The sequence below is a fragment of the Phacochoerus africanus genome, chromosome 1 (assembly GCF_016906955.1).
Source record: "Phacochoerus africanus isolate WHEZ1 chromosome 1, ROS_Pafr_v1, whole genome shotgun sequence".
Classification (NCBI taxonomy): domain Eukaryota; kingdom Metazoa; phylum Chordata; class Mammalia; order Artiodactyla; family Suidae; genus Phacochoerus; species Phacochoerus africanus.
The window spans coordinates 45,921,710-45,943,090 of NC_062544.1; the positions used below are offsets into that span (position 1 = coordinate 45,921,710).

General features: G+C 42.2%; 1 protein-coding gene across 1 annotated transcript in view; it reads left to right on the forward strand.

Annotated features, from left to right (window-relative positions):
- LOC125138086 (chondroitin sulfate proteoglycan 4-like) overlaps window positions 1–21,381 on the forward strand; it is a 73,022-nt gene that overhangs the window by 27,358 nt on the left and 24,283 nt on the right. The window contains exons 8-10 of the mRNA XM_047799336.1: window positions 6,575–6,773; window positions 10,208–10,339; window positions 17,087–17,259. Coding sequence (XP_047655292.1) covers window positions 6,575–6,773; window positions 10,208–10,339; window positions 17,087–17,259 — 504 coding nt within the window. The remainder of the gene's footprint in view (window positions 1–6,574; window positions 6,774–10,207; window positions 10,340–17,086; window positions 17,260–21,381) is intronic.

Genomic DNA, 21,381 nt, shown 5'->3' on the forward strand with positions numbered 1-21,381 from the left:
GTTTTGGCATTAAAGTCAGTGTGTCTAAAATCTGGAGGTGACTAGGTACTCCTGTGGGACACATTAACCAGTCATGTAGGATGTAGAAAGGGAGTTCCTGTACTGGCTCAGCAGAAACTAATCTGACTAGCATCCATGAGGACACAGGTTCAATCCCTGGCTCAGTAGGTTAAGGATCCAGCATTGCTGTGAGCTGTGGTGTAGGTCATAGACACGGCTTGGATCTGGCCTTGCTGTGCCTGTGGCATAGGGCAGTGGCTACAGCTCTGATTCGACCCCTAGCCTGTGACCCTCCGTATGCCGTGGGTGCAGCCCTAAAACGACCAAAAATACCAAACAAACAAAAAAGATGTAGAAATAGTTTTGGTAGGATTTGCTTCTTTTAAAAGGGAAGAAAAAAGAATGTTTCTTCAGTGGTAGGTAGTAGTTGTGATGCTGTATCAATGAAAGTTTTTCTAAATCAAAGTGTTTAGGTTCATTTGCCAAAAGAATTTTCTTCCTTTGTTTAAACTAGAACCATTGGGGATAGAGACTTTCTAGATTTCACTGATTTCCAGGTATCCAGTGCAGGAGACAGTACCAGGTGTGTTACCCGTTCTGGGAAGCCTGGCTGGCCTCTGGCTCCCCAGCTTCTAGATGTGCTGCTCTTATAGATGCTTCCCTGGCCACGCCAGCAGAGAGAGAGCACCATGCCACTCTCTGTCCCTTGACCCTGCTTTATTCTCCTTTGTAGTGCCCATCACTCTCTAGTAGTAAACAAACAATCTGTCATTTGCTTCCTCCCATCAATGTCAGCTCTTTGTGGAAGAGACTTTGTCCTTTTCCTGTGGCATCCTCCATGCCTGGCATAGTACCTGGCATGTAATAGCGGCCATATATTATGAATGTCTAAGTTCCCCATGAAATTTTTGGTTAGTGGAGAAGACAATAAAATTGTGTAATAAACAAAATGATAATCTGCCCTATTTTTCTGCAAAGCAGTTAAGGGGACAGAGAGTGATGGTGTTAGAGAATGCTGACCTTGCAGAGAGGGTGGTGAGGGAAGGTGTCTTCAAGGAAGGGACATTTGAGGGGAGGGACATTTGTGTGTAGGGGTTCCCAGGCCCTCCACAGGTTTGTTGGTTAGCAAGGACTCATAGAATTCGGCATACAGTCAAACTCATGGCTGAGTTATTACAGTGAGAGATATGGAGCAAAATCAGCACAGGAAAAAGGTATGTGGGGTGAAGTCCAGAGGAAACTAGGTCAGGCTGTAAGAGTCCTTTCCCAGTGAAGTCACACAGGATGCACTTAATTCCTCTAATAGCAAGTTGTGGTGACACGTGGGAAGATCTCTAGGTCCTGAGTGCCCAAGATTTTCACTGGGGCTGGTCAGGTAGGCACCCTCTGACTAGTAGATACCAAAGTCCCAGATTCCCAAGAGGAAAGCATGTGTCCAGCACAAACCACATGCTTTATGCTGTTTAGATACAGTCAGCCTCCCTTATTATTTAGGGGAAGTTTTATATCAGTACAGTGAACTTTTAACATCTGAGTTCCCAGATACCAGCCAAGTGCCAACTTGCCAGCAGGACTGTCTGTGGAAAGGTAGTTTTAATCCTGTTTTGTTATCTCTTTTTCTGAATAAAGTTTGGGGTAGGGGTACTTAGGTGGGGGAGCAAGGAACCGTAGGAATGTTAGAGGCAGGAACATTCCCAGCAGGGGAATAATCCAGAGCAAAAGGTGTGAGCTTGTGGCAAGTTTGGCATGTTTGAGGATGTGAAAAATTCAGAGTAATCAGAGCAGACGGAGGGAGGAGAGTGGTCAGACATTAGGTTCCACGGGAAGAGTTGATTTCTGGGCATAAGGATCCCCTATGCTAAACAGTTTCATTCCATTGGCCTTCCAGAGATGAGGATGGGGAGGTGGGCCAGCATTATTGAGGCCCTGCTATGAGCCAGGCTCAGTTCTAAAAGCATCACATGTGACTTCTCATTCAGGTTTCTCAACAGCCCTCGAAGTACTTTAAACAACCTTGCCTTCAGCCACAGGACAGGGGGCTGGCTGATCAAGGCCATTCAGTGCTACAAGAGGTTGTTTCTGTCATGACAAACTAGAGTTAGGAATTGGAGTTACTATGTCAGGTGAATCCTTTGTATTTTACTCTGAATTATGTTCTACTGAGTACTTTTGTGTTCAAGAATGACCTGGGATTTTCATGCATACCTAGTAAAATGTATGTCCACAAGGTGGCTTCATTTTTCTATTTTTCAACTTTGGTTTTCAATGATACTGTATTTTGTTTTGTTGTTATCGTTCATACCTAAAACAGAACTATTTCTTGTTTTTGATAAGCATTTGCCATCACTCAAAAGAGCCTTGAGAGCTAGAAACAGTGGAAGAATGAGGGCAGCAAGGTCCTAAATGGTGGCTTGGGGCCTGAAGGCCTCGAGGGGTCAAAGAGTAGGACAGTCAAATCTTGACTATTCCACATCCCTCATAAAATTCTAGACAAAGGTCTGGGTTTTAAAATATTAGGATCATAACTTGGATATATTAGATCATAATTACATTTCTAAATCTCACTAACCTCTTGTTAAAGATGAATTTAAAAAATTTATCATTCCAGATTCAAGTATTAATTTTTTCCAGATATTTATTCCTTAAAACATTAATGCTTGGGCTTTGGGTCACATTTAAGTCTGAATTCAAGTGTGGAGTCTTTGTTTTTCTTTTCCCCACTTATCTGAAGTTTCACCAAGGACTGGGCACTAAATCAGGCCTCACCCAGAGCAATGGGGCTGTTAATTGAACTGAATTTGGTTTGAGTGGAAATGAAGACCTGAGGTTTACCAGCTCTTATTTTGAATGGCAGGTTTTACATTTGTTTTGGAGGATAGTATATTCCAGAGGCAAGAAGGGCAAAAGCAGTGTTTCACAAAAGAGTAACTACAGTGGAAAACATGCTTCATCCAGCTTTTGTATGCATGGCGTTGGAAAAAATGAGTGTCTGCCAGTCACGGGAAGAGAAATGGCTGCGCCTTTCCAAATCTGTTCGAGTTCATGAAGAAATGAGGATAAGATACACGGATGGATTTTAAAATGTAATAGGAAAAAACTAGAGTGATCAGACTTGGAATTTTGTTAAGCAGTCCAACTTGTGTATTTTATTGAAACTGTAGCCTTGCCATGAATTAACTGAAGGCCAAAACCTCATACTTTGAGCATTAGTTTGATTTGCATTTCTGGTAGCTATTAAAAAATTGATATCCTTAGAGTTTAAGGCTGAAAAATCCTCAGTAGGCATATTCTAAATGCCAAGATACAGGAACATCCACTGACAACACAATCATTAAACAGATGAACGATTCACCCCAAAATACAGAGGAATGCTGTGGGACTAAACAAAATGTGCAGTACATAATATAGAATAGTCAATTTATGGTTTCCAAAGGGGAAAGGTATCTGGGAGGGATTAACAGATACAAACTACCATACATAAAATAAACAACAAGGATTTATTGTGTAGCACAGGAAGCTATATTCAATATCTTGTAATAACCTCTAATGGAAAATAATCTGAAAAAATATAACTACATCACTTTGCTGGGTACCTGAAACTAACAATATTATAAATCAACTACAGTCCAATTTTAAAAAGTAAAAAAAAAAAAAAAAAAAGCCTCAAAAGTGGTATTACACTGTAAGTGATTTTTAGGTAATACTAAAAAAAAAAAAAAAAAAAATCACATCCATCCTCAGAGCCAAATCTGTTGAAGAAGCTGGGTAACATGAAGCTAATACCTACTGAATACTGTGTGTCCGGTAAAGCTTGTTCCAAGTACTTCACCTATTTTGTATCACTCACTATTCATAATAATTCTATATTCCTGGTTCACTAAGGAGGAAATTGAGGCACAGAGAGACTGAGAAGCGTGCCCAAGGTTTTGTAACTAAAGTGGTGTATCATATCTGGTAGGAAAATATGGGAATCCTTTCTGACTTCCCTTTCTCAAGTTTTGCTTAGTTATAGTTATTTCATAAACTGCCTTTTCTACTGAGGAGAATGACCCCTTAGACCAGAGAGATTCTGTATTAAATCACGTAGGTATATATATATATTTTTTTTTTTTGCTATTTTAGGGCCGTACCTGCGGCATATGGAGGTTCCCAGACTAGGGGTCCAACCGGAGCTGTAGCCACTGACCTACGCCACAGCCACAGCCATGCAGGATCTGAGTGCCATCTGTGACCTACACCACAGCTCATGGCAAAGCCGGATCCTTAAACCACTGAGTGAGGCCAGGGATCCTAGTCCAGTTCATTAACCACTGAGCCACAAAGGGAACTCCAGAATGAATTTTTAAACAAGTTGGTAACAAACGTTCTAGTCAGAGAGCAAAGGACACATAAACTGGGGACTGTGTGCCGTGTTTTTGTAGGAGGACATTTATAAATACAGAGAGAAGTACGAAAATCTAGTTAGTGATGAAGCCAATGTTTTTTAGGGTTCGCAAAATATCATGTGACTGCATGATTAGCCTAATTCCATCAGACAGGATTTGATGCCTCAACAAGCACTTTCAATTGGCATGTCCAAAACTGACTCCTGATCTTACTGCCCAGAGCCTCCCCACCTGCAGCTGCCCTCATTTCAGTTAATGGTAACTCTGTCCTCTGGTTGCTGAGGCCCCAGCCACATCCTTCTTCCTGCCTTGCCTTCTTCTGCACTCCCCACACCTGGCTCGGAAGCAGCTGTTAGCTCTATGGCCACCACACACCCGGAAATGCCCTTCTTACCTCCTCTCCAGCTACCCCCCGCCCCCATCTCTGGGATTATTGCAGTCGCCTTCTTACTGGTCATCCTGCTTCCACCCTTGGTCTCTGACCCAGAAGCCATAAGGCTCTGTTAAGACCTAAGCCAGACTTGGTTATACCTCACCTAATGCCCCACATTTATTCTCTTTTGTACTCAGATAAAGCCCAAGTTCTTCCAGTGGCCTTCAGGAGCCTGAAGGACTTGACCTTCCATGCCCTGCTTGGCTCTCCTCCTACTCTCCATCTTGTTCTGGTCCCACCACCCTGGCTTCTTTACTGCTCCCAAACAGCCGAGGCTTTGGCTCCCACTGTAGGCCTGTTCCCAGTGCCTGGATCATCTTTCCCACACGTCCACGTGGCTCCTCCTTCACCTCCTTCCAGCTTTCCTAAGATGAGCTTCCTGTTCAACATTCTTTCACTCCTGAATGCCTCATTTGTCTTCATTTAAAATTTTTTTCATGGAGTTCCCATAGTGGCGCAGTGGTTAACGAATCCGACTAGGAACCATGAGGTTGCGGGTTCGATCCCTGCTCTTGCTCAGTGGGTTAACGATCCGGCGTTGCCGTGAGCTGTGGTGTAGGTCGCAGATGCGGCTCGGATCCTGCGTTGCTGTGGCTCTGGCGTAGGCTGGCAGCTATAGCTCCGATTGGACCCCTAGCCCGGGAACCTCCATATGCCGCGGGAGCGGCCCAAGAAATGGCAAAAAGACAAAAAAAAATAAAATAAAATTTTTTTCATAGGGCCTGTGACCTTCCAACAGACTGTGTAACTCAGTTCTTCCTCGTGCCTGTTGTTTCTTCCCTGCATTCCCTCATTCTCTCCTGCTGGAATGTGTGCTCTATAAGGACAGGACTCTGTTGTGTTTACTGATGTATTTCAAGCACCAGAACACTGCCTGGAACATAGTAGGTGCTCAGTAAATGACAATTGTTGAATCATTTAAATAGATTTTAAATGTAATTGGAAAAATAGAGGCTATCACTCAGAAGCAATTGCGGTGAGCTATCAGCACAGCAATCATTCCAAGGCTGTGGGGACCAGACACTTGTGTTCCTAAAAGACAGGTATGATAAAGGAGAATAATAGAAAATAGAGAAGGGAGATCCATTGTGGCTCAGTAGGTTAAGAACCTGACTAGTATCCATGAGGATGCGGGTTCGATCCCTGGGCTTGCTCATTGGGTTAAGGATCCCGGCATAGCTGCAAGCTGTGGCATAGGTCACAGGTGTGGCTCGGATCTGGCATTGCTGTGGCTGTGGCTTAGGCTGGCAGCTGCAGCTACAATTCAACCCGTAGCCTGGGAACTTCTCTATGCTGCATGTGTGGCCCTAAAAGAAAAAGAAAACTGTGCACAATGTATGTTTTTCCCTCAGCTATTTCAGAGCTGATGAGATCACTCACTTCTTAGAGTAATGAATAGAAATTCTTAAATCAACCCTATGAGGTAGGTTCTGTGATCATTTGAACTTCTACACAGAGTACTCAGCATATGCCAGCCACACAGAAGGTACTTAGTAGCCCTCAGCTTTTATTGCTTTTATACTTTCTATAAATGCATATGTGGCTTAAATAATTAATTTTGAATAAACAACTAGGAATCCTATTTTTTATTGAAAGCTCATACATTAAATAAACACTACAACATGCCCTGCATTTAGATTTTGCTTTAGATTTTAAATCTTTGTACAGAGGGCCAAGGTGTCCTGGCTATTCAGTTTATCAGTGTTACATGATGGGAATCAGTCCTTGCAAGATCTGTGATCCTCTTCTTTTTAAGGTGTGGGTGAATTCTGTCACTGAGATTACCAGTGGTGACCTCTGTGCAGAAGATGCAGACTCCTCCCCGCGGGACCTTGCCTACTTGGTCTCTCCTCCCAGCAATGGACATTTGGCTCTTAAGTCCTTTCCTGGCCACAGCATCCAGAACTTCACCCAAGCTGAAGTCAACGAGGGCCAGCTAGTGTTTGTACACACCGGTATGTCACAGAGAAAAACAATGTGAAACTAAGATGTGTTTGGATCAGAGGTTAATATGTAGTCCAACCTAATAGCTGCTGCTGGAAAACCAAGCCATCTAAAAAATTTTCCAGACTCTATACTTTTTACAAAGTGACACATTTTAATAAGACTAATATAGCAAACATTAAAGGGTACCTATAACTCACACATGGCTTACTCACATTGTTATGGGAGGCTTGCACCCAAATATAAGCTTCTCAGGAGCCTGGTCTTGACTACCCACTAAAATAGCATCTCTTCCATTGCCCTGCATCCCTTACCATGGTTACCTAACACTGTTTAGATTGATGTGTTTACTCATTTGTTGTCTGTCTTCCCCACTAGAGTATAAGTGCTAGAAGAATAGGATCTTACTTTTTTTCACTCATATCGTCAGCACCCAAGACTAGTGACTGGAACATAGATAGTAGGTGCTTAATAAAAATTTCTTGAAAGAATGTAATCATATTGAATACCTATTATGTGCCAGGTAACGTTCCAGATGCTAGGGATATGTTAGTGAACCCAACAAACATATTTGTCAAATGAATGAACACATGAATTAGTGAATAAATAGAACTGTAAATCTAAGCAACCCTGACATTAAAAGGCTTTGTTTTCTTCCTTCTGGTCATCAGCAAATCAATAAGCCGAATAGCTACTGCAAATCTGCAGGAGGGGTGAGCCAGCCTGCCTTTGTTTTCAGGCTGCCCTTGTCAGTGGACAAGAGGAGGAAGCAGACCATTCCCAGTCTGCAGGAGGAAATGGCCGTATCTTTCCAGCCACTTTTAATTATCTTCTTTGGAAATACAATAAAGAAAAGAAAGATAAAAAACTTCTAAATTCAAATGTAGTAATTTCCTGATTATCTTTGCACTTAATGCAAAGTACCCCCAAATAATCTGAAAATCATTTACTATGCGATGCTCTCATCTAGTGGTTCCAGACCTGTAGCCCAGAGACCTGTTGGGAGTTAGTTTTATTACAAGTTCCTAAATCTACCCGCATATGTACCAAAGCATTGTTTCTAGTCTGAATGATTTTTTTCCACATATGGGTGTTCTTATTTTTTAATTGTGTGTGCAGATGTGCTCATTAATAAAATACAATTCATTTAAAGGGACACTGAATTGATAGGAGGTTTCTGCGAATTATGTGTGATTTTGATTAGTAGATACTAAAAATCCAAGTTTTATTAGGTGAAGGCCTAGGAGGGTTTTTTTTTTTTTTTTTAATCTCTATGGAAAGATTATCATACTTTCAAAGTGGTGAGAACTGCACAGGGACAATTCAGAATTTCTAAAACTATGCAGTTTGTAGTGGAAAGGAATTACTGACTCTGGCACATGTCTGGCACTGCAGGAGATGCAGTCACATGATCCATTTCATTAAACCTGCAGAAGTTGTCCAAGTGATCAGGAGTATGATCCCATTTTAGAGATGAAGAAACAGGCTCAAAAAGATATAAGTTGATCTGACCCTAAAGCGGGGCTTTCTCCACGAGCTGTCACCCACTGAAGGGCAGAGTAGGTTAAAGGACTGAAGTTATCCTTTGCAATGAAGGATTAAAATATAAATTAGCTCTCTAGATTGATTTATTTCTTAACTATTAGGTCAATATTTGCTTTGGTGAGTAGAGAAAATAATTTCTCCTAAAAAAAGCAGGAAGGAGGGTTAAAGTCAAGCTCTTTGGGAGTCAATCCATTACATTTTCTAAATGGACTTGGAGGCAATAATAGCCTTCAAAGTGGCTGGAGCCAAGCTGCAGATGAGTCTCTGGCCGAAACCAGCTGGTTCTCTCAGCTACATCTGTCCATCAGCAGCCCCAAACAAAAGCTTGGCTTTAATTAGTCTGTCTTAGCATTTATATGTGCCAAGTGCCCTGCCATTAATCTAATTCATTATTCCACATAACAACCTAAGTAGGTTGATAGGGCCAAGATGTGGGAGGCTAAGTGATTTCAGGTTGCCCTTTTGAAAATACTGTCAGTTCAGGAAAATCTGAGGTTGTACACTAGAAAATCCGCAGTCACAGCTACTTTCACGTTACCCTTCTTCCCCCTCTTTGGTCATGCCAGGTACTATTCTAGTGTTTGTTTTGATATAATTCCTTTTGATTACATTTCCATTTTGTTACCGGATTTATGAAATGTTCAGAGTGCCTAATGGCAGAAAACATTCTCTCCCCATTTCATGTTTCATTAAATACAACTTTCAAAGTGCTATTTTTAGTAAAAATGAGCAAACAACAAAAATAACATTTGGTTGTGGGTCTCTGTTCCCTATTTCGCAGACCCAGCATTCTCTTTCTCTGTTTTTTAAAATATGATGACTCTTGAGTGTACTGAGAAAACTTTTTTAAAGGCTGTAACCGTGTGTGTGTGTGTGTGTGTGTGTGTGTGTGTGTGTGTGTGTGTGTGGAATCAGAACTCCTTGGGTTTGCTTAGATAACAGAGACATGAGAGACTGTTAAGGCATCAACCAGCCCTTTATTAAATCATGTTATTAAGGGAGTACTTGTAGCTAATTGCAGAGTCTGACCATGTCTCCTTTGTTCCCCTGCCTCATGCCCCTGAGGGCAACAAAGAGGACCTTTCTACCCATTAGGTGATGCGAAGACCTGTGGGCCTGCAAATTTCCTGCTGGATGAACAGTTTCAAAGGGCTAGGGGCCTGCGATCATCAGGTTCTTTGCATAGTGATCTTGCCTGGTGCTCTGGGACTCAGATTGGTAGAGCACTCCTGGGAACTGGATCAATAGGCGGATGTCGTGACTTCTGTTTCTGCACATAAGTTAATTTATAACTTTGCTGATGTCACTAATTAATCCCTTGACAGGGGTGTGGGAGTAAAATCCTCTTCTTGCAGGAATTCAACAAAAACATGGCTGGATCTTTTCCCACTTTTCTCTTTCCCTTCTTAACAGAAAACAGCTAGTCTGAGGCAAGGTGAATAATGAGAAATTATTTGGGGAGAGGGGTTAAGTGTTATTTACTTTCCCTGTAATTTTGATTTTCAGCATTATCAAGTAAGTGTTATAAGTAGTTGAGAAATTGCTTAAAAGTGTTGTATGCTGCATGCATGCATTATTTTACTGGTATAAATTGATTCCAAAATAATAAAATGCAGGTGATGAACATGTTTTAAAGTTTTTAAAAAATTTCTTGTGGTAAACATCCTTGCTTTCTTTTATTATGTCTCAGGAGAGGATGAGGTGGGAATATGCATTTTAGACCTTTACTGATGTTCTCTTAACTTTGGCGCTATTTGATTTGGTGCATTCAGTGACTGTATTAACCCCCTCTCAGACTGATAGGGGTCACTTTTCAGGGGTTCATGTGTGTGAGAAGATGAACAGGGGTGGCTTTTGCAGAATAATCAAACTGACCAGAGTGTGATTTCTTCTTTTGAAGGAGCAATGTCAGGAGGCTTTAATTTTCAGGTTTCCGATGGTTTGAACTTCGCGCCACGACAAATTTTTAGCATCACAGCTCGAGCTCTAGTCTTAAGCTTAGAAGTAAACAGAGGACTAAGCATCTTTCCAGGTAAGATTTTTTAACTTCACCGAGTATTTGGGTATACGTGTTTTTCAATTTATTTAGAAAGTTCTACCTTTGTGGTATATGGTGTCATCTTTTACTAAAGGGTGCTATCAACAGTTACAGCGTCCCAGAAAGAATTGTCTCATGCAGGAATTTAGTCTCACCCCCTGCCCCCTACCCTTTCTCCTCTCCTTTTTCTCAGCAGAGAGCATGTTGGGTGAAGGGCCAGGCAGGGCGAAATCACTGAAACAGCCATGTGTAGGATCCAAGTGCACATTTCCCCTGCTCTCTCCTTGGGGTCCTTAAAGAAGCAGCAGAGCCAGGCTCTGTCATGACCATCTAGATCTTGGGGTTTTCTTTTTTGGAGTTTAAAACCCCTATGCATCATAGGGGATTTCGCTGAGTTCTTTCTTGGGGGCTCTAAGCCTTTGGACTGCTTTTTTGCAGGAATCTCAGCCTGGCTGAGGTGGAAAGATCTAAGTGAGCCATCCCTGAGTCAATACCCTCACTGTGGGGATAGTGAAAAATTTACCTAATGGCAGGGGTTAAAAAAAAAGGGGGGGGTGGGGGAAGGAAAGAATGTAAAACTTATGTCGACTAAAAAAATATGCACAACCTAGAAGTTGAAGAAAGTTACGTTTTATTCAGTGGACAAAACTGAGGATTTAAGCCCGGGAGGCAGCATCTCAACCCTGAGAAAACTGCTTGGTGGAGGCGAGGTGGGGGGCTAGGGTATATAGGAGTTTTGCAGCAAAGGACAGGTAGTAGGAACACAAGATTATAAATGGAAGACTAGACATCTCAAGTTAAGGAATTTAACGCTTTTCTTTGAATGGGAAGATGCAGAGGTCTGTGCTCACAGAAATCATCTCTTTGATATGCACCTCATCTATCTGGGGCCAGTATCCTGTGTTTTCACATCCTGAGTTTCCTCAGGGCTCACCATTGGAAGTGGCTGCAGTCTGATGGGGCTTCTAGGTGGCAGGTATTCTTTGATTCCTTCCTGAGCCTCAGGGCTCACTGGCTCACCTTTGGAGGTGGCTGCAATTGCTGATGACGTAACATCCTTTGTTTATTGATATGGCAGGCAGTATTTTATTTCTCGCTTATTTACCAAAAAAAAAAAAAAAGCACTAAGGTAGGCATCACAGGAAATAAGAAAATTTATATTACAGTTTTTAAAAAACCCCTGTGCATTGTAACTGGTTTAATTGATATGCATTATCAGTAAAATATAAATGGAGAAAGACACTAATTATTTTATTGATTGTGGCCACTCCATGGTTACTCTAGCCAGTTGTTTTCAACCACTGAGAAGCCTTAAAAATACGTGTCTCAGCCTCACCTTACACCAGTTGAGGGGTCTTTGGGCTAGGCCTGCCTATTATTATTATTATTACTATCTTTTTAGGGCTGCACCTGTGGCTTATGGAAGTTCCCAGGCCAGGGCTTGAATCAGAGCTGCACCTGCCAGCCTACGCTACAGCCACAGCAATGTAGGATCCAAGCTGCATCTGCAACCTACACCTTGGCCCATGGCAATGCTGGATCCTTAACCCACTGAGCAAGGCCAGAGATCGAACCTGAGTCCTCATGGATACTAGTTGGGTTTGTTACTGCTGAGCCAGGACAGGAACTCCATCATCATTATTTTGAGGTGCAACTGGACTGAGATCCATGGAGCTAGCCCTGTACCAGTCTTTTAATCCTTATATCTGTGTGCGAGAAGAAATATATTCACAGCAAGTTGGCCGGATTTGTGGCTGATAATGCAACTTGGCTGTGTAACCAAGGAAATTGTAGATAAAGCTTACATACGTCTATAACAGACCTAGAGAAAAATCACTGTATATAACTTAAAAAACCAAGAATTTTTTAGGAGAAATTTTGAAATATTCAGGTGTCTTAAGTATTTGCGCTCACAAAAAGAAGCCTTATCAAAATCCAATTAAAGATATATTAACCCAGATTCTTCTCTCCTAAAACCTTTTCATGTTCCGTAATTTCTCTCTGAGAATAAGGGTGATGCTTCTATTGTTTTTTTTTCAGGGCAATGAAGGTGCCATTTAGTGTTTTAAAATATGTGAACAAACTACTGTACCCTAATATTCTGAAAAATATAGCAATCTATTTTTTAAAAGTTCTAAATCAGAGTAAATCTGCTTGCTGCAAAAAAATTAAATACCTTTCATCTATTCTGGCTAAACTCTAGTGTGGTAGTTCAAGACAGTTTTATTAGATTAAAGGGGAGTTATAGCCACTATAGCTTTGAAAGTTTCGAGTTTCTGGCCCCTGTTTTACTGAATATTAGTTGAGTAAGAAAAATATGTTAAAGTGGCCCAATTTCCTTTGTCACCCTTATGGAACTATGCAAAACATATAGTTGTCTTAGCCCTCTGTTTAGTATTTGGTCACGGCCCTGAGTAACCGTCTCCTTTCCATTCTCAACATGCACTGCTTCTGCCCTGCCCTGGCCTCCCTCTAACTGTGTTGAGAACCCTCCCCTGGAACCTGCATGTTTTCCTCAGATCCCAAAGCTCTTCCTTTTCCCAATTCCCCCAGCTTGTCAGGTCTGATATTCTTGGTTTCTGTGTCATCCTCTATCCCCAGACGATGTTTCCAGTTCTGGCTCCTGGCCAGTGGGAAGGAAGATGGATTTCCATGTACTCTTTTGTTAGGTGGCTCTTAGTTTTGATCTGATCTTGGGCAGGTGTGGAATGAGAATGATGGGGTCACAGATTTTAGAGACAGGATGGACCTCTAGGTCACTTGGTCCGGTTGCTCTTGGCATTCTTCCTACCTTAACATCCCCAAGTTGCAGTGGCCCCCTCTTTTCTGCATCAGAATTCCCATGGTCTGAAGACCACACCTCCTCATCTTCTCTCCAGGGAGGGCAAAAAATACATCTTCACTCTAAGACTTACAGTTTTTAACATGCTGATTTGCTTTTGAAATCTCCAAGAAGTATACATAGAGTGAGGGGTTGCCATACAGGTGTAGTCATAGAGCCCTTTTGTTATCACACCTCTTGTAGGACAGTTCTACTATGGATTTAGGTGGGACCTTACTGAAATCTTTCTCAAATTAAACACTTGAAGCTCATTGATGAAAATATCAATGTTTGGATAAAATGAGGTAGGCGGTGGTGGGGGTGGAAATTCCTTTTGGCTCTTGGTGAATTGGGCTGCACAGTAAAAGATGTTCATTGAGCAGTTACATCATGCTAGTCTTGATGACTGAGCATGCTCCGGGTGACTGCTGACTAGGGACTGAACACCCTTCTGGGTAAGGTAGCTGGACAAGGGAATGAGGGATACACCCTAGCTGGGAAAAAAGTACCCTTGGCCTGGAACCCAAACCAAGGGGTCCTTTACCCCTTGGGTCCTCTACCCACAAGGATTAAGATAAACAAAGTGGTTTTTCTTAAAGAATCTCGAATCCACCTCCTACCTGCCTAAGGTAATCCTCTAAGTGAAGGAATAAATGAAAAGTTGAGTCTTTTATAAGAAGGAAATAATTAAGAAAGCACAGTGAGGAAAATTTCCAAAGAAAAACTGAAGATAAGAGGTTGGATGTGGGGGTACCCAGAGATTACACACAAAAGACATAACCCACTTAACAGGAGCCTTGGCGGGTAACAGAAAATGGGCCTTAGTTATGACTTTATGTAACATTATAAAGCATCAGAGGCCTCTCCAGGGTGACCTCAGGTCCTCGGTCCCCAGCTCCAGAAACCAGAAGGTGGCAGTGACTGCAAAACTTTCAGCCATAAGAACTAAGAGAGATGGGGGAGGCAGTTAAAACATCATTTTGTGTGACAACCACGGCTGTGCCAAGGCAGTCCTGAACCTGGGGCAGAGCTGTGTTCCTCAGGCTGATATTTCCAGGTACTCCTACCTCCACTCCCAGAAGCCCCAGGACCTAGTGCCCATCTCAGGAGCTCAGGTATTTTATTTTATTTTATTTTATTTTATTTCATTTCATTTCATTTTATTTTGCTTTGCTTTGCTTTTCAGCTTTATAGAGGTGTAATTGACAAATAAAATTGTAAGATATCTGAAATATACAATGTCATGTTTCGATAAATGTATGCATTGTGAAAAGACTCCCCCATCCAGTGAATGAACACATCCATCACTGTGATGTATTAATTTTTTGGTGCGTGTGAGAACATTTAAGTTCTACTCTCTTAGCAAATTTCAGTTATACAATAGTGTTATTAACTCTAGTCACCATGTTATACATTGGATCCTCAGACCTTATTTATTTTATGACTAAAAGTTTGTACCCTTTTGCCAACCTCTACCCATTTCCTTTACCTCTCCCAGCAACCACTTTCCATTCTTTCTCTGTGAGTTAGACTTTTTTTTTTTAAAAGATTCCACATATAAATGATACCATGTAGTGTTTGTCTTTCTCTGTCTAGCTTGTTTCACTAAACGCAGTGCCCTTAGCTTCACCCACATTGTTGCATATGACAGGATTTCCTTCTTTTTCAAGGTTGAATGATATTCTTGTGTGTGTGTGTGTGTGTGTGTGTGTGTGTGTGTACGTACCCCACATTTTACAACATTTTGTGGATCCATTCATTCACTGGTGGACATTTAAGGATGTTTCCATACCTTGGCTATTGTGAATAATGCTGCAATAAACATGAGAGTACAGATTTCTCTTGAAGATAATGGTTTTGTTTCCTTTGAATATATACCTAGAAATGGGATTGCTGGATCGTATGGCAGTTCTATTTTCAATTTCTTAAGGAATCTCCATACTATTTTCCATAATGACTGCACCAATTTACATTCCCACCAGCAGTGCACAAAGCTTCCCTTTTCTCCACATCCTCACTAGCATTTGTTATTTCTTGTCTTTTTGATAATGGACATCCTAACAGGAGTGAGGTGATACCTCATTGTGTTTTTGATTTGCTTCCCTGATGATTAGTGTTGATGAGCACCTTTTCATGTACCTATTCCCTATTTGTAAGAGTTCTTTGGAAAAATGTCTGTTTAGGTCCTTTGCCTGTTTTTTTATTTGAGTTGCCTGGATTTTTTGCTACTAAGTTGTATGAGATCTTTGCATATTTTGAGTATTAATCCCTTACCATATACGTGGTTTGAAAATCTTTTCTCCCATTCCAGATGTTGCCTTTTCATTTCATTGATGGTTTCCTCTGCTGAGCAGTTGTAGTCCCACTTGCTTATTTTTGTTTTTGTTGTCAGGTATTTTGAAGGCCTCTAAATTGAAGACTCAGAATAATCCTTTCATGTTTAAAAATCGTTTCAAAAACCAGCTTCTCCATGTATTAACTGTAGTCCAGATCCTGCCTTTAAGCACCTAATGTGGTTTGATGGCCCTTGTTCTCCAAGACTATGAAGTTTGAGTAAGGAAAGCAAAATGGGGGAGTTCCCGTTGTGGCTCAGTGGTTAATGAATCCGACTAGGAACCATGAGGTTGCAGGTTCGATCCCTGGCCTTGCTCAATGGGTTAAGGATCCGGCGTTGCCATGAGCTGTGGTGTAGGTTGCAGACGCAGCTCGGATCCCGCGTTGCTGTGGCTCTGGCGTAGGCCGGTGGCTACAGCTCCGATTGGACCCCTAACCTGGGAATCTCCATATGCCGCAGGAGCGGCTCAAGAATTGGCAAAAAGACAAAAAAAAAAAAAAGAAAGCAAAACAGATATCATTTAAGAGGCTTAATTATTATTGAGTGATTGACTCAACTTCATAAACAATTTATGAAGTGTCTACTCTAAGGGCTACTCTGTGCAAGGCCTAATGCTAAAACCTTTTAGTAATAGCTAAAACAGAAAAGAAAACATGAGATTCTGGGCCAGGATGTCAGTATTTCCCAGATCTGCCATCCTATCAGGTTGGGGATGTCCCCTAAATCCATGCAAATACAAGGATATGTATTCCAACCCTCTGCCTCTCCAGTTGTGATCCAGGGACCTTCTGGTCTGTGAACTGATAAGAATGAAAAGTGAAAGGAAGTGTTTACAAATTTTTATAGCAATTTGACATTGCTGCAACTTTTTATTGTATTTTATTAAATTATTGGAAATTATTGGTCCACAGTGGATGGGGGTGGGGAATGCTTATCCTTCATCACAGAGCATTTGAGAAACACTGCTCTAACCTGAATGTCCCCAAGTCTCTCTCTCTCTGGTTGTCAGTGAGGTCACATTAGTACACAGACCCATTCATCACTTGTTCTTCTCCCCTTGACATCCACATGGGCCCTTCCCTCCCCACGTTGTCCATGCAATCTACATGTCTGGAGGTCCTCTAGAGATGGCTCATGTTTCTTGCAGAGCCAGTCTCTCCCCCAGGTGTCCACAGATGGACATTCCATTGAGTACCTGTAGCCACCGTCAGGCCAGGACACACCTGTCCTCCCAGGGGACAGTGCTGTCTCCTGTTCTCTCCATGCACAGGGTCAGCTCCTCCTTCCTGTGCTCAGAGCTGAGCTGGGTGTCACTCACCTGGCACTGCCTTCTTTCTCTCAAGATCAGTTAGACATGCAGCAGAGGGATTTTCCTCCTTCATCTCTGGCCCCAGTAGCAAAGCATGTCCACAAACAAGCCTGACAGATCACTAGCCTCTCTTGGCCCAATTTCAAGTTAGAGCTGGCCAGTCCTCCATGCATAGCCAGGTGTTTTCCAGAATTTTCAGGGGTCTCTAAAGATCATTTCATTAACTGTAGCCTTCATATGCTTCATACTTATATGCATGTTTTAATCTTCACTTAGGTTCCATGAAGCCCCTTTCATCTCGTGACTTGAGAGCTGTGACCAATGATGTGGACAGTGCAGGAAATAGAACCATAACCTTTACGGTTGTAAGTTCCCCTAGACTTGGGAGGTTGGTGCGAGTAAATTCTGACAACAGCACAGAGGATGTTTCCGTATTTACGCAGAATCTGGTGAGTCCTAAAGTTTGCCTATGTAGCTGGGGAGGGCTGGGCGTCGCTGCAGGGCAGCCCTCTCACTTGTCTGCATCTTGTTGAACCAAGCAGATGTGCCCCTTTGCCCAGGCAATTACTCATTCCAGCTGTGCTGGAAATAGAGTGAATCAGATGTCTGCCTTTAAGCATTTTTTTTTTTTTTTTTTTTGAAAACTGGACACTTCGTAGTGATCATATGATGGAACACAGCTGTCAGAAACCAAGCAAATTCGAACCCCCTGTCTAATAAATAAGAAGGGATCCTTTTATCACTAGAGACAAATTTAAGAGGAAACCCAAAGCAGAGTTATATATAATTTCATATGTTACAGTTATATGTATGCATATAAATACGTATGTATATAAGGTATGTGTGTGTGTTTAATCTGTATCCAGAGCCATCTGTTTTCAACTTCACTGGTACTTTACCACCACTTTCTATGTACCTTTTTATTTAAATGCATAAGCCTTTAAAGGTTTGTTTGTTTCATTTTTGTATTTTTTTTCACTTTTGCATCCTAGAAATCTGACTGACTGGTTTGCTTATATGGCATTTCATTTTCTAAACATCTACATTTCCAAATGGTTTTCTTGAATATAACATTTCTTGCTTGCCATTCAGCGTTATTTTTTCCATTCTTAGAGAGTGTGTACAGGGAGCTGATCTAGCTTTAGCTTTGTGTGACTAAGGAATAAAAAAGTCCAAAATCAAATTTAGAGGAAATAGAATGAATCAAAAGTCTACCTTTAACTGTTGAGCCATTTTTCTCCACTGTGATGTGACAGAATTGAATTTAGCTTTTGCTTTGCAATCACCTTTGTCTGGGATGCTTTTAAGGGAACAGATCATGAGGTTAGCAAAAGTTCTGAAAGTGACACTGAAAAGAGGAAGTGTAAATTCTCTACTTCACAGATGCATTCTGGAGGAAGCAAAAAGAGATTAGGATGAAAACTACATTCTGTAAGGGTACTTAATCTGTCTAACGGCATCAAAACCTGCCCATTCAGTTTACATTTAGAATACTGGCAAGAATATCAGTCATATAAAGATGACTAGCCCTAGTTCTTAAAAAAAAAAAAAAAAGGATTATTTTTTAATGGTGATCGTTTCAAGCATTAGTTTTCACTACTTTTCTTTCTATAGCCACACCTTCCATATATGGAAGATCCCAGGCTAGAGGTCAAATCGGAGCTGCAGCTGCTGGCCTATGCCACAACCACAGCAATGTCATATCTGAACTGTGGCTTTGACCTGTGCCGGAGCTTGTGGCAATGCCAGATCCTTAAACCCACTGAGTGAGGCCAGGGATGGTACCCACATCCTCACGGAGACAATGTTGAGTTCTTCACCCACCCAGCCACAATGGGAACTCAAGTTTCCACTACATTTCATCTCAAATATATAATATTTCAGATTAATATGATCTAAATAGGCTTTAGTTGTAGTTCCTATCGTGGCACAGCTGAAAAGAATCCAACTAGGAGCCATGAGGTTGCAGGTTCAATCCCTGGCCTTGATCAGTGGGTTAAGGATCCAGCATTGCCGTGAGCTGTGGTGTAGGTCACAGATGTGGCTCAGATCTGGTGTTGCTGTAGCTGTGGTGTAGGCCAGCGGCTACAGCTCGCATTGGACTCCTAGCCTGGGAACCTCTATATGCTTCAACTGTGGCCCTAAAACGCAAATAAACAAATAAATAAATAAACAGGCTTTAGTAGACATGGTGGTAGGTTATGCTGCAGTAACAAACAACTTCTCAATCTCAATGGCTTACAACAACAAAAGCTTATTTCTCACATATATTGTACATGGCCCATGGGTTGGCTGTGGGTCTGTTCTACATTTGTCCTTTATTCCAGGGTCCAAGTTGAAGGAGGGGACCTCCCTTGGGCATTGCCATATTTGCAACAGGGAGAAAAGTAATGATGGTGGAACCATGTGATAACTCCTAAAGTTTATGCTCGGAAGTGCATACCTCTCACTGACTAAAGAAAGTCATGTGAGAGAGCCTGATGTCAGTGGGGTGGGGATGGATAAGCATCTCATAGGGAGGAGGCACTGGAACAATAGAACCATCCACCATGGTGGGCTAGCCTGGTAATTGGAAAACTGTTTATAATACATTGAGCACATTTTCCTGTAAAAACAAACTGCCTTCCTGAGACCACATATTACATATTTGTAAACAGGAATTAAAACCTGAGGCTAATTATAAGGCAGGCAGAATCTTAGTGATTAAAATCCAATTATTTTAAGGTTTTATTTTTCCTCCCATTATTCCTTCTACTTTACGAACCATGAGGCAAGTGTCAAGAAAATGTATCAGTGGCAGGTGATAGTCTGTGGATGATGTGTTACACTGGGGCTCAGGGCCATAAAGGACCTGCACAGGTGTATCTGGGGTAAAGGGCTTTAGACCCAGCTGTTGGTCTTCATGGAGGCAAGGGGCAGGCTCCATCATGGAAGCACACACTGAGCAATGTCACAGGTCAGGTGTGGTAAGAGAGGAGTCTGTTCTCAAATGGTCCAGGAGACAACCCTTCTCACCTCACACAGCCCTTTCTTCTCCAAAGCATGCACCCACTGTGCCTGGCTCAGTGCTTTAACTCAAGGGACAAAGGAGAGCTCCTTCTGTTGTACACAAGGCATCAGACCATGTAGCAGTCCTTATCTGCAAGTACACTCCTGGATGTGATGATTCCTGTCTCCCCAAAGCAACATCTAAGATTTATTTGGAGGCTGGAAATTCGGCACAGCAGCCCACACTCCCTGTCTTCAGTGTGTGAGTATGGAAAGAGCACATAATTTAGGAATCTGGCACCCTGTTTCTGCTCCTTGATCCACTGCTGACCACTCATGACTGAGGACAATGCCTTGGCCTCTAAAGTCAGAAGATCTGGATTAGCTCTGTGAGTTATGGCAAATGACCTATCTTTTGAACCTGTTTCCTGATCTATAAGATGAGGGACTATAGTAGTAATGATAACTGAAACCATTTTGAACATTCCCCATGTCCCAAGCTCCATTCTAAGCGTTCTTCTCTACTACTCATCATGTCACTTAACAGGCTTGGATCCTAAAGCACAGGGAAGTTAAGCACCTTGCCCACAGCTACACAGCTTAGAAGTAGCAGAGTCAAGATTTATTTTTTTGTTTGTTTTAATCTTTTTAGGGCCATACCTGTGGCATATGGAGGTTCCCAGGCTAGGGGTTGAATCAGAGCTACAGCTGCTGCCCGGCCCCATTGCCACAGCAATGCCAGATCTGAGCCCTGTCTGCAACCAACACGACAGCTCACAGCAATGCCGGATCCTTAACCCACTGAACGAGGCCAGGGATCAAATCCTTGTCCTCGTGGATACTAATTGGGTTCATTACTGCTAAGCCACGATGGGAACTCCCCAGAGCCAGGATTCGAATCCAGGGTCTCCACTCTAGGCCATGCTCCTATCCAGTAGGTTATACTTTCCTCTTGAGTGTGTAAGGAATTAACACAGATAATGAATACAAAATGCCTAGCACACTGCCCCACATGTAGTGGACACTAAATAAATGGTAGATAAGGCTGTTGTGATTGTCTTTCCATCCTTGGGGATGTGAGAAGTTCCTTTGCTCTCATAGTAGCCCAAGGACTTGTTTCACAGGGCAAGCGATTTTCTGGGACACTGGAATTGGCTGCTGTGTTTACCCTAATGTGCTGCAGTGATTTAATAAATGGAAATGAGGTCATTAGAAGAAAATGACATTTACTTCACCCTGTAACCTGCTTTCTTTTCCCTTTGTGAGAGAGTCCCTGGTGTTCTAGAATACATTTCCCTGAGTGATGATGAGAGGAGGGGGCTGAGGAAAATGTCAGGGGGCCTCACGCCTGGATCCAGCAGCACTTCATCCTTGGGCAGAGCACAGGCAGGAGGCAGAATGAGGCCTTGGACTGGGTACCAAAGATCCCACCCCAGAGGGTCAGAGCAGGGAGGACCCAGTGGAAGGACCCTTCACCAGAGCAGCTGACAGCTGCTATACAAAGTTGAGGTGTCTTTGCAGAATATGTTTGGCTAAATTTCCAAGTTTCTGTGAATAAATTTCACCGAAATACTGTGTCTCCC